Here is a 14,585-nt window from a genome sequence, read left to right as displayed (position 1 = left end):
CAATGAAAAACATCAAGTTTTGTTAAGGAGATACAATAATGTCCTGACTGGGTAAACTGCAGATTCACTGACTTTCCAAAAATAAAAGCCTCATCATGCCCCATGTCAAGTTCCATTTCTGCCTTCTTCATAGGAGGTTTACTCAACAGCATTGGTATCTCACTAGAGGCTACATCAGTACTTATAAAATGGCTTACTTCAGTTATTTTACATGGAATTGCAACTCTTTTTTGTGACCTCTGTGTTGCCATCACCAAACCCAAAGCAAGTCGCACTTTTATATTTCTTAACTTTGCATCAATCATCACTACTTAATGGATCAAGATAACATTTTAGCCAATTTGTCCAACATACTGTCAAACTACAAGCACTATCCAGCACTTCATATTTAAAGGAGTCTGCAACCAACACGTTTATCACATGACAAAAACTCCTTGTGACCAGTACAACTTATTCAGATTCATCATTATCTTCATCCTCTTCCTCAGAATTCTCTTTGTAATGTGTCATTTCGAGGACTTTGCCTCTCCACTTTGGGCAGTTCACTGTTTATTGATAATTAGAGTCACACCTGAAAGACCTATTTACTGCTCCTTGGCCATTCCTGGGATTCATACGATTATTGCTGTTCCAATTCTGTCTTCTGCTGGAATAGCCAGACCTGGAAAGGTGCTTTCATCCTATTCTACCTGTCTTTAATCCTTCCATTGCATTGATGTCTGCATCCAGTATCTAGACCATTTTGATATCTGGCAATCATTAAGTCCTTTATTCTTTGTGTCACCGCGGAATGTCACATTTGTTCTGTGAAGGCTGCAGGAAATGACTGTTTCCCCAGGAATTCTTTTCAAGGCAGCAATCATCTGATCCAACAGGGTTTCCCCTTCCGAGAACTGAATACCAGTGATCCAGGGATCCCCAAATTGATTTTTGTCAATCTTTTATACATTCTGTTCAAGTCCACTATTCTTCCATGGAATGACCATGGCCGGAATTTTACGCCCCCCACCCCCAAAAGAGCAGGTTGGTGGCGGGAGGGGGGGGGTTCCTAAAATGGAGTGGGAGGCTCAGTGGGCCCTTCCCGACCCGCTCCCACCTCCACCGCCATTTTACGTGGAGCGGCGGAGGCAAAAATCAGCCCGCCCGCCCCAGCCCAATCAAGACCCCTAATTGGCCAGTTCGCAGCCACTTAAGGGCCTCCATGCACCGCCACGGGGATTTTACCCTTGGCCGGTTGGCGCCCAGGCCTGAGAAAAGCCACCTGACAAAAGCAGGCAGCTTTCTGGCAGCCCTCACGATCGAGAACCCTGTCATTAAATTCATTTTAACTGAATCTAAATTGAAAAAATTAAACAAAATTAGGCATCTTCATTTATCTACTCAGCTTGATATTTTCCAGTGCAACACATTGATATTTCATTAGCATGGCATCCAGTACCTTCGTGTATACAGAAAATAAAATAAACTTGAGATGATACTGCTTTCATCTTAGATGTTTCAATAAAATCAATATGGTTTTTAAAAAGTACAATAATTTGTAGTTCTATCATTATTTCTCATTCTCAAAATGTCCCACAACACTGCAACCAGTGAATTATTTAGACGTATACCCATGATTATGATGTAGGCAAATACAGCTGCCAATTTGCACACAGCAAGTTCCCACAAACAGTAAAATAAATGACCAGATAATCTGTCTTGGTGGTTTCGTTCGGTTATTTTACATGCCATGCATATAGGTTTAGAAGAGATTATGCTGAAGAAAGTATTATAAACATTTGTGATGCTCTGTTTGAAGTTTGGCTTAGAAAGTTTTGCATACTTGCCAATCATTCAGATTTTCTTTGGACAATACAAAATTAAAGGTTTGCCAGGAGTCCACATTTGCTGTAGCTTTGTCCAAAATTTAAGAATGCACATCAAATTTCTTTTTGGCAGTAGAAGTTTGAAGTATGCGAGAAAATTATCAACACATGATTTAATATATTGTATAAATATTGAAAAAGACAGTGGATAATATTTTATTGCATTATGTGAGGATACAGGCAAATTGATCTGATCAATCCTTATTTTTCATGGCGCACCTCAATGGCAATGCTGCATAGTATAATGGAAGAGGTATGTGCAACATTAATGCTCAATTCTGTAAGTTACTATTTTAAAGGGCCACTGCCTTTCTGGTGAAGCGTATAGCAAACATTTTGGTTTGGGTAAGAGCAGAGCTAAACAAGTCAGTACCTTTTTTTTGTCACAACGTTGCTATGAAAAGTAATGCGATTACAGCTGTTATAATTCATACTTCTTCCCAAAACCGGTTATTCAGGCCCAACTCAAAAGTCTAGATTTGCTGATCAACATGATCCTGTGACAGTAGTGGCCCATTTATTTGAAAACCAGTAAAATTCATCATAAACGTCTGTTGAAATAATAATTTTCCCCAACAAGCTTACACTTTTTATTCGTTCATGGGATGTGGGTTTCACTGCATTTACTGCACATCGCTTACTTCCCTCAAGAAGGTGATGGTGAACGGCCTTCTTGAACTGCTGCAGTCCATGTGGTGTCAGTACACCTACAGTGACGTTAGGGAGGGATTTCCCAGATTTTGGCCTGGAGCCAGTGAAGGAACGACAATGTATTTCCAAACCAGGATGGCATGTGACTAGGAGGGAACTTGCAGGTGGTGGTGTTTCCAGGTGCCTGCTGCCCTTGTTATTCTAGAGGTCACGGGTTTTGAAGGTGCTATCAACAGAGCCTTGGCAAGTTACTGTAATGCATACTGTACGTGGTTCACACTGCTGCGACTGTGTGACTGTGGTGGAGGGAGTAAATGTTTAAGGTGGTAGATGGAGTGCTAATCAAGCAGGTTGCTTTGTCCTGGATGGTGTCAAGCTTCTTCAGTGTTGTTGTAGCTGTACCCACCCAGGCAAGTAGAAAGTATTCCATCACACTCCTCACATGTGCACTGTAGATGGTGGACAGGCTTTGGAAAGTCAGGAGGCAAGTTACTTGCTGCAGAATTCCCAGTCTCTGACCAGCTCTCATAGCCACAGTATTTATGTGGCTTGTCCAGTCAAGGTTCTAGTCAATGGTAACTTCCAGGACATTGATGGTGGGGGAATTCAATGGTGGTAATGCCCTTGAATGTCAAGGGAAGGTGGTTAGAAACTCTCTTGTTCGAAACGGTCATTTCCGGGCACTTGCCATTTATCAGTCAAAGCCTGAATGTTGTCCAGATCTTCCTGTATGTGGGGCATGGACTACTTCATTACCTGGGAAGTTGCACCTGCCACAGGCCCATTCTGGCAGTTATATCCTTCAGGACGCGGCCAGCTCAGTCAGTAGTGTTGCTACCGAGGCATTCAGTAATCAACATTGGCGTTCACCACCTACAGTACATTCTGTGTCGTTGCTAGCCTCAGTGCTTCTTCCAAGTGGTGTTCAACATGGAAGAGTATTGATTCATCAAAAGAGGTGGATAATAGGTTGTAATCAGCAGGTTTCCTTGCTCATGTGTGACCTAACGTCATAAGATTTCATTGAGTCTGGACACTATGTTGTAGATTCCCAGGGCCACTCCCTTCCAACTGTATACCACTGTGCCGCCACCTCTGGTGGGACAGGACATACCTATGGATAGTGCTGGAGGATGTTGGCTGAAAGGTATGATTCGGTGAGTATGAATATGTCAGGCGGTTGCTTGCCTAGTCTGTGGGACAGCTTTCCCAATTTTGGCAGAGGTCCCCAGATATTAGTGAGTAGGATTTTGCAGGGGCGACTGGGCTGGGTTTGCCTTTGTCATGTTCAGTGCCTATTTCGATGATATCCTCATTCTCCGTCGTAGCAGTTTGATACAACTATATGGCTCACCAGTCCATTTCAGACGCCAGTTAAGAATCAATCACATTGCTGTGGATTTGGAATTGCATGGAGCTCAGACTGGAGAAGGACATCAGGTTTCCTTCCTAAAGGAAAGGATATTAGTGAACCCAATGGGTTTTTACAACAATCCAGTAGCTTCACAGTCATCATTGCTCATACTAGCTTTCTATTCCAGATTTATTTAATTAAATAAATTTAAATTCCCCAGATACCATGGTGGATTTGAAGTCATGTCTCTGGATCATTAGTCAAACAACAACAACCTACATTTAAATAGTGCCTTCAACATAATAAAACATAACTACTATGCTCCTGTACCCATACCCTCTAACCTCTCAGCAATTAAAACTTGACCTTACACTTAAATTATTTGAGACAGCTTGTCACAAGACAAAGAATGTGCCTTTGCACCTCTGGAGTATGGACTAGAAATAATACAACTTGTGTCCTCCATCTCTTTACAAATCAGTGAAAAACAATAACCTAATAGATCATCAAGCTGAATATAACTATACAAGTTTATTTACGTATCAGCTATAGTTTAGACATAGCACTCTTGCCTCTGAATCAGAAGGTTGTGGGTTCAATTCTTACTCCAGGAACTCAAGGACAAAAATCGAGGCTGACACTCAAGTGCAATACTGAGTGAATGCTGCACTTTTGGAGGTGCCATCTTTCAGATGAGATGCCTGCCCTCTCAGGTGGGCATAAAAGATTCCATGCCATTATTTCAAAGAAGAGCAGGCTACTTCTCCCTGCTCTCCTGGCCAATATTTATCCCTCAATAATCAAAAACAAAAAGAGATTATCTGCTCATTTTCACATTGATGTTTATAGGACCTTGCTGTACACAAATTGGCTGCCACATTTCCTACATTATAACTGTGATTACATTTCAAAACAACTACTTCGGGATATCCTGAGATCATGCAAGGTGCTATATAAATGCAAGTCTTTCTTTATTATTCGAAGTAAAACTTACACAAACAAAAAATATATCAACAAATCCAATAGCAATATAGCACTTCAGTTAACTTTATACCATATGTTCCAAAACAATAAAGGTACAACGGTAAACCTAGAATGCAATGCATCCAGATATAAGGTTTCAAAGACCATAGCATTCTGCTGCATACTACGTAACTTTGCCCTGCAAAAGCCCCAAAAGGAGGAAGGCCCCTAAAGAGATTGTATAAAAGAACTTGATGTTGCCTGGGACAGTCATTTGGCAAGCTCTCAAACCATAGACTTTCTCTTAAACTTTGAAATGTGGCCACCGAATTACAATCCTAATAACTTTCATGCCTTCCACCTAAATGCCTTGAATCTTCCAGGTAACTCACAAACATCACAGTCCTGCAACTTAATGAAACATATTTGCAAACCTTTGTGAATGACTAATGTTTCATTCCATGATGCTTTCCCTTGGGTTATGTGATGTATGTGTTTTTAAATCTGATCTGCTGATTCATCTAGGTGCTACCAGAATGGCAGGAATGCATGATATGGTTGGATGTTGTGTGTACAAAAGAAAACTCTTTGGATTGACTGCCAATATCCCTCAGTTCCGATACATTCAATGGTGGTGTGTAGTGTTGTGACACTGTATACAATCTGTGCGTGTGCCGAGTGGATTCCTCGATGTGAGCAATCATTTCCAGCAAGTTGACTGGTGCTGTCCTCATTGATGGCACAGTGCCCAATGCACTGAAAGTATCCTCTTGAAAGCAGGTCCTGGGTACAAAACTGAGGACACTCACAAGCTGGCCCATGGACTGTAGGCATCTGCTCCATTCCCACCACTGCCAGCTGATCCTTATCACTTGGGCTTTGTGCATCACCCAATACACTTCCAGTCACTATTTCACAATCTAAATCTCCCTCCAGTACCTGACCTGTACTTGGGGAAGAGAAAAAAAAGTGAGTGACAGTGTATGATATGAAGTGCTAGAGGCCCGGGTGTCATAGAGAGTCAGATTCAGTTTCCTCTTGCACAATTATAGAAGAAGTTGAAAATCTGCTACTATGGTACCTTTATCTCAATGTGGTGCAGACAGCTGCTCATGGAAGAAATGACATGGTAAATTGATTCATGATACAGTTTATCACCAGTGAGAGAATAAGATTTTTAAAAAGTAGTAGAAATTAGACAGCACAACCCCTGGAGCCCAACCTTCTACTGCCCCATCTCCATCCACCCTCTATGACCATCTTGTTCCATGATTTTCAGAGTTTCTCCACCCAGACAGTTATTGCACAAAGGCTTGGGTTACATATTTCTGTGCATGCTCTCTTTGGCCGATCTGGTAAGGTTATTAAAAGTCGCCACTGCCTCCCAGTTTGGGAGATATCACTCAAGGCATTCCTGTCATTCTTCTCAGGCAACTTGCCTGGAAGTCCTGAAGCACTCCATCAACAGGCTGTTCAGTGTCCTGCTGAACTGCCTGTAGCCATGTTTTCAAATAGAAATGTATTGCATTGCAAGCTGTGATACTTTCCCCATTAAGATGCCTCAAGTCTTTAAATCTTGCTGCAACCTTGGATTTCCCATCCAGCAATGGGCAGGAGTTTCAAGGGGCAGTTCTGTTAGATTATGCAGATGAAGACTGTCCAATAAATATGCATGGAGCCAATACACTACAGGTCAGGTGGGTCCTCTCCACCCAAAGAGAAATCGAGACTCAACTCCAAACAATCAAAGCATCCAAGGCTTCCATTTTAAGCTTTCCAGTGCTTAGGCCAAATTCATATTCAAAGATAAAGTACAGAATTCAAACTGGATACATCTTGAAGGCACCATAACTCTCATTGTGTCATATGTTTTGAAATGAACAAGTCAAAACTTTCCAAACATTGCATTGTGAATTAAGTTCCCCTTTAAATATAAGCATGCCGAATGTGAACTCAGTGCCACATAATACTCGAACAGCAGAGATGCACATGTAAAATTTCAAACATTTTCTTTAAAAACTTATGTATAAACCTATTCAATTCAGTATCACGATGCACAGATGCTTCATTTCCTTTGTGCAATGTGATCTTCATCAATTTGGCTTCCAGTCTGGCAATGCCTCCATTTTAAGATTTTCATCCTTGTTTTCAAATCCCTCCATGGCCTCACTCCTCTCTCCCTCTGCAAATCCTCCAGCCCTTAAACACTCTGAAATTTCTGTGCTCCTCCAATTCTGGCCTCTTGCACATCCCCGAATCTACTTGCTCGACAATTGCTGGCTGCGCCTTCAGTTGCCAAAACCCTAAACTCTGGAATTCCCTCCTGAAACCCTCCTTTACAACGTTCCTTAAAATCTACCTCATTGGCCAGGTTTTTGTTTGCCTATCCTAATATCTTTTTATGTGACTTGGTTGTCAAATTTTGTTTGATAATGCTCCTGTGAAGTGCCTTTGGATGTTTCGCTATGTTAAAGGTACTATATATATGCTTGTTGTTGAAAAATTATAGCTTCAGTTCCATTTAAAGGTACTTGTCCCCGATAACTCTTTTCCAATTCCTATCATATAGAGAGTGAGAGTAGGTTTAGAGCAAAAAAAAAGCACAGACATGATGGGCCAAATGGCCTATTCTGAGTTGTAGCATTCTATGATTCTATCGTACCATGAAATTACTATCATATCTACACTTCAAGGGAATGATTCTTTACACAGTCTTACAGAAGAAGCCTCAATGAAAAAGTTGAAGTATGCCATGTAACCAGCTAAGTATGCCATAGTCTTTAATAATATATGAGCATTGTCTATCAGTAAACTATTGTTTCAAAACTGTCCTACCATGTGACATTCGATGGAGCCAGTAGTAAGCAAAGTCGACTCCTAAAAATGCCAACCACCATGTCCAGGGTGAATCCCATGGGAGTACAAACAGCCTAAAGTTTTCCCAGATGTAGATGTAACCAGTCAGCTCAATGCCTCGCCCCAGTAGTCTGCACAAAGGAAAGATAAATTTAGTACAGTGTTACTTTTTTCCAAAGACAGACCTATACGTCACAAAGCCTAAGCAAACCCTGTTTTACAAGTACATTTTATGAAAACAGCCACAGCTCGAAACATTAAATACATTTTCAGTCACTATCCGTATACATAAGGCATTTACGTTCAAAAAAAAACCAAAGATTGATAAAATGGCAAGCTCCAAAAGTTGCATTGGCTGCTGGGGATATCCAACTGGCATTTATCTATTATTTTCATCTTTTCCCTGCCTTTCTTTTCCTCCATTTTTAGTCTCCATTTTCTACACCTCTCTTTCTCAATAGCCTACCTAACTGAGGGATACATTGAGAGTGAGAGAAAATAAGACGCAGACATTTAGACAGAATGTCCCAAGTAAAGTAAGAGCTATTTATGAATGTTGGGATAGCTCTGCCTCCATAATAATCTTACACTTTCTCTTAATCTGCAATGACAAAAAAGTTAATTTTAGCACATTGCATTCCATTAGTGGGAGGTCAGGAATTCACAATCTCCTGTACAAGACCCTTTACTGAAGGTAGATTATAGATTTAAAAATATTTTATATTAAAATATAGATTGCCTCCAAATAACTTCAGTTTCTCTTGTCAGCAAAAACTAAATGAGAAAACTCATGGATGTGTATGGCCTGTACTCATTCTTCTGACTGGACAGAGTTTTTCATTCACAAATTCTGCTCATTTGTTGAATTATGTTCTGTTGAAAGGTCACAGATTTATTTTTATTTTTTTATTTTTATTTAGAGATACAGCACTGAAACAGGCCCTTCGGCCCACCGAGTCTGTGCCGACCATCAACCACCCATTTATACTAATCCTACATTAATCCCATATTCCTACCACATCCCCACAATTCCCCTACCTATACTAGGGGCAATTTATAATGGCCAATTTACCTATCGACCTGCAAGTCTTTGGCTGTGGGAGGAAACCGGAGCACCCGGCGAAAATCCACGCAGTCACAGGGAGAACTTGCAAACTCCGCATAGGCAGTACCCAGAATCGAACCAGGGTCGCTGGAGCTGTAAGGCTGCGGTGCTAACCACTGCGCCACTGTGCCGTGAAACGTTAACTCTGTTTCTCTCTCCACAGATGCTGCCTGACCTGCTGAGTATTTCAGCATTTTCTATTTTTATCACCTGAATCTTGCGCTGGCTGAAAGAGGAGCTATGCAGATGGGAAGAAACAAGTGAGAAAGAAAGTGGAATATGAATGACACTGGGCTGGATTTACCCGGCCCCCTGAAGATGGGTTGGAGGGGGAAGAGGGGAGCTAGGAAAAAAGCAGGAAGCCATGTTGGCACGGCTCCGTGACACATTTCCACCTCCAGGGAACTTTCCCAGGTCGGGCTGGGAACTGCATTGACTGCCTGCTCCATGGAGACAGACAGACAATTAGTCCAATTAAGGCACTACTTAGGGATCATTTTGAGCTGGAGCCGGTATTTTACTGATGTCAGAGCACCACCTCTACCACCGCCCCCTTCCAACCGAGCTGTGCGCTGAGGCCGCTAGCTCAATTGAAATGGCCTCTCGGTGGCAGGTCACAGGGCCATTGGAGCCAAAGGCGCCATGCCCCAATGACAAGGCCACGAGGATAAAAAGTTGCAGCTCCATCGGTGACTGGGGCTGCGGAGGGGTTTCCCCTCCAACCCATTAGCCGTACCAGCTTCGGGAGTCTTCAGTACAGCCCTTCTTGTGTTGGTCAGCGAGGAAACCTCCATATTGAGGCACCTTTGCAGTCTCCGATGTGCCTCAACAGCACCCAACTCTGCTGGTGAGGCTGCCAAGGCTCCAGTGCTGCTGGCCCTCTGATTGGGCCAGCAGCATTGGGAGCCTGCCCGCTATCCTTAATAGAACAGGAAAAGTGCAGGCAGCCAATTAGGAGGCCTCTTCCTGACTGTTTGCACCAGATTACTGCCAGAAAGTGCAAGCTTTAGATCCCCCATTTGGTCCTGATGTCAGTAATCCCAAAGCCTGTGAGAAAATCCAGCCCACTGAGTCACAGAATTATCAAGAACACTGAAGAAGCAAAACAGTTTCATTTTTTGAAGCTGAAAGTCCTTCAACTGGCAGTCATTAAACTTGTACCTGACCATAGAATGGAATCAGACACGTACGTAACAATAGAAAAAGTTAGATATGTGCCTAACAGCCACATTTTGGGAGTAATTGACCATTTTTTCACAGGAAGGATTTGAAAGAAAAAGAGCTATTTTAAATAAATTGGATTTTAAAAAAATTAAGTGTATTCACAGAAGTTGAGAAAGGAACAGGACAATAGATGGTTATAATGTTAATGAGCTAGCATCTCAAATGCAATCTCCATTTGGGCTTGCACTCTTAATCCCAACACAAAGTTCATTATCTTTAAGCTTTGGTGATATACCTACAATCTTTTGAAGTCTGCTATTCCCTGAAAGTCCGGCGATGAGTATGCTTTCAATTTTGAATCTGGTAATGTGACCTATTTTTCAGCTGGAGGCAAACAAATTCTTCAATTTTGAGCTTTTTGAACAACTAAAATCAAATATTTTTTTTCTTGCCCCATCACTACTCCCTTTGGCCCTGCACGACTAACTCTTCTGTCATTTAATCTCTCCTGTTTTCCACCCTGTCACAGACCTTCCCTTTTGTGCTTCCCCACCACCCCACCCCACCCCATTTCACCTGCTTAAAACCTATTACACTTCTAACTTTTCGCAATTCCGATGAAAGGTCACAGACCTGAAACGGTGACTCTGCTTCTCTCTCCACAGATGCTGCCAGATCTGCTGAGTTTTTCCAGCATTTGCTGTGTTTATTTCAGATTTCCAGCATCTGCAGTCTTTTTGCTCTTGTATTAGTTTTTAATTCCTTGAATAAGTTCTCCCCTTCTCTCCAACAGGATTTCCATTTGTCTCTTTTACCTTGCTCACCTTCATTGCTTTTTATTTCCCTTCTCATATATGATCAGGTATCTACCAAAATTCACATTCATAACCACATCTCCTTCCTCAGCAACTGTCTTTGCTCCAACTTATTCCATATAGAGTCAACTAAAATTCCACCCTTCATATTTCAGATCAACCCATGATTACAGATATCTCCAAGACATTCTGCATTCCTCAGACCACTATTCGCAGTGCATCCTGAGATCCATAATCAATGCCATTCGTCGCCAAATGCACACTCTCAAAAACTCTCTTCAGCAGCACCGACTCACTCTATCTCAAAGCTATCCACAGTTTCATTTCATTCATTGTTTCATCCAATGACTCTTTGACAAAAAACTTTTTTTTCTTCCTTTCAGGTGTGAAGGATCGCAAGCTCCGACAACTCATGGGTACCAATGTCCCTCAGGATCCTTTTTCCCCTTCACTTCCCTCTGACCCCATCCCCTCTTACAATCTTACCTCTTGCTGTGTATTCACAATATCCTCCAGGCTTCCCCTCTCTAACTCTGAACGATCTGTCCTTAGCAAAGGTCTCAGCTTCATCTCCTTATGCCCACCTCAATGAATTCTGAGCTCAGCATGACGCTGAGTGCTTCTTCCATCGCCTTCGTCTCCACGCCAAATCTTTGGTCAGGAGTCTTCTCCCCACACAGCAACCTCTTTATCCATCTCCAGTATTCTTCCTCCACCCGGACCCCTCCCTCTGGCCTCTTACCCTCTCTTGATCTTTTCATTGAGAACTGCCAGCATGACATTGGCCTTCTCAATTTCTCTGTTCCCCTTACTCACTCTAACCTGTCTCCCTCTGAATTTGCTGTACTCCGTTCTCTCAGGTCCAACCCTAAAATTATCAAACCTGCCAACAAGGGTGATACTGTTGTTGTCTGGGGTACAGACATCTATGTAGCAGATGCTGAATGTCAACTCTCCCACACTGCGTTCTATCCCCCCTTGACCTCATCGCCTCTGGAGATCTTCCCTTCACGGCGTCCAATCTCATAGCTCCCTAGCCCTGAATAGCCTGCTTCTGCCTCCTTCCCAAGATCCAGAAACAGGACTGCCCTGGTAGACCTATCATTTCAAACAGCTCCGGCCTCACTTAACTGATTTCTTCCTATCTTAACTCTTTTTTTTTCCTCCCATTGTCCAGTCTCTTCCCACCTACATCTGTGACTCTTCCGATGCCCTCCAACACTTTAAGAGCTTCCAAATTCCTGGCCCAAATCATCTCCTCTTCACCATGGATGTCCAATCTCTCCACAACTCTATCCCCCACCGTGCACTCTTAGGGATCTCTGCTTCTTCCCTGAACGGAGATCCAACTAGTCTCCTTCCACCACCACCCTCCTCCGCCTGGCTGAACCTGTTCTCACATTAAACAACTTCTTCCTTAACTCAACTCACTTCCTCCAAATTAAAAGGCGTTCTGAGCACCCGCATGGGTCCAAGCTATGCCTGCCGCTTTGTGGGATATGTGGAACACTCTGTTCCAATCCTACTCAGACTCCCTCTCTCTCCTCTTTATCCTGTACATTAATGACTGTATTCCTACACCCGCCCTGAACTGGGAAACTTCATCAACCTTGCTTAAATTTCCACCCATCTCTCACCTCCACAAAGCCCATCTCCAACTCTACCCTTTCCTTCCTCAAATTTTCTATCTCCATTTCTGGGGATAGGCTATCAGCAAATATTCACTATAAGCCCACTGACTCCCACTGCTAACTCGACAGCACTTCCTCACAGACTGCTTCCTGCAAGGACGCTTCCATTCTCCCAGTTTCTCCATCTCAGTCACATCTGTTCTGGCGATGCAACCTTTTATACCAGCACTTCTGATATGTTTTTCTGTTTCCTCAACCAAGGATTCCCCCTCCGGCCCCCATCACTGTGGTTGACAGAGCTGTCAATTGTGTCAGTTCCATTTCCTGCACTTTTGTTCTCACCCCTTTCCCTCCCTCCCAGAACAATGACAGGGTTTCTCTTGTCCTCACCTTCTACCCCACCAGCCTCCGTATCCAATGGATCATCCTCCGCCATTTCCACCACATCCAGCATGATGCTACGATCAAACACATCTTACCCTCCCCCTTCAGCATTCTGAAGGGACCGTCCCTCCGCGGTCCACTGCACAACCGGCCCCAACATCCCTTCCCATGGCATCTTTCCCTGCAAGCACAGGAGATGCAACACCTGCCCTTTTATCTTCTTTCTCCTCACCATCCAAGGCCCCAAACAATCCTTCCAAGTTAAACAGCAATTTACATGTACTTCTTTCAATTTACTACACTGTATTTGCTGTTCACAATGCAGTCTGCTCTACACTGGGGAGACCAAATGCAGATTGGGTGATCGCTTCAGTCCGCAAGTATGACCCCGAGCTCCAGTCGCTTGCCATTTTAATTCTCCACCTTGCTGCCACTCTGACCTTTCTGTTCTTGGCCTACTGTAATGTTCCAATGAAGCTCAACATAAGCTCGAGGAACAGCACCTTCTCTTTTGATTAGACACTTCACAGCCTTCCAAACTCAACACTGAGTTTAGCAATTTCAAACCGTATTCTCTGTCCCCCCATTTTATTTAGTTTTGTTTGCATGTTTTGGTCTTGCCCTTGTTTTTCTCTTGTTTTTGTTTTCGGAAGGCAGATGTTCATCATTCTGAAACTTATACCTGCGAGAAGCACATCTTTTGTTTCTTTGTTTTGTTTCTTGCCCCATCACCACTCTCTTTCGCCCTGCATGACAAACTCTTTTGTCATTTATCTCTCCTGTCTTCCCCCCATCACAGACCTTCCCTTTTGTTCCTTTGTCCATCCTCCCCTCTTTCACATACTTAAAACTGATTACACTTCTAACTTTTCCCAGTTCTGATGAGCCAAGAGGAATATAGAAAGTGGAGAGGTGAAATCAAAAAGGATATTAGGAAAGCAAAGAGAGGGCATGAAAGAATATTGACAAGCAAAATCATGGTTAACCCAAAGATGTTTTATCTTATACATTAAGACTAAGAGGATAACTAAGGAGAGAGTAGGGCCCATAAAAGACCAAAAAGGTAGCCTATGTGTCAGGGCAGAAGATGTTGGTATTGTTCTTAATGAATACTTTGTGTCAGTCAAACCTGCCAAGACTGAGGCACACATTATTTCATCACATGAACATTAAAACTTAAAACTGCAGGTCCTGACTGGAAGGACATTTGCATAGTACCAGACAATGTTGAAAAAATGGGACCCAGCAGTTGCTTCCCCAATACACAGAAGTGGTCAGACTAGTTTTAGTCACATGGCTGTTGAGATTTTGAACTTCCAACAAAGGATTCAAAATCAGAAAGCTCCTGGCTCCTGGTTTGAGAAGACCCCTCCTCTCCTGCCTGCTCATCTCTCAGGGAACTGAAACTATTGAAGACATGTAAACTCAGAGAGAGAAAAATCTCCCATGTGAACAAGGTTTACGAAGAATACTGGGCCCCAACGAAATACAAGACCATATCTTCAATCAAGGACTACAGTGAGCTCGAGAGACAGTAACTAGATATTGCCTCAAACTGGTCTACTTATCTTTTCTCCTGCTCTTTTCTGTCCCTATCTGCATGTTTATATCACGTGTGCATGCTAGCGTGGGTGCGTCGTATATCCGTAGGCGTGAACCATATTAGAGTTTAAGTTTAATGTTTAATAAATTTCATCTTTCTTCTTTAAACCAAAGAAAGCCTGTTTGTGCTCACTTCTTTGCCTTATAATTTGAAAGTGGTGAATAAGGATTCACCAAGGGGGAGCTCAAAACACA

General features: G+C 42.7%; 1 protein-coding gene across 3 annotated transcripts in view; it reads right to left on the bottom strand.

Moving 5' to 3' along the window:
- Window positions 1-14,585, bottom strand: part of agmo (alkylglycerol monooxygenase) — a 479,661-nt gene that overhangs the window by 328,756 nt on the left and 136,320 nt on the right. For all 3 annotated transcript variants that reach the window (XM_068009453.1, XM_068009461.1, XM_068009444.1), the window contains one exon: window positions 7,669-7,820. In XM_068009453.1, the coding sequence (XP_067865554.1) occupies window positions 7,669-7,820 (152 nt within the window). The remainder of the gene's footprint in view (window positions 1-7,668; window positions 7,821-14,585) is intronic.

The sequence above is a fragment of the Heterodontus francisci genome, chromosome 2 (genome assembly GCF_036365525.1).
Source record: "Heterodontus francisci isolate sHetFra1 chromosome 2, sHetFra1.hap1, whole genome shotgun sequence".
NCBI classification, from domain to species: domain Eukaryota; kingdom Metazoa; phylum Chordata; class Chondrichthyes; order Heterodontiformes; family Heterodontidae; genus Heterodontus; species Heterodontus francisci.
Note: the sequence above shows the minus strand (reverse complement) of the source record. Positions and strands in the feature narration are given on the sequence as shown.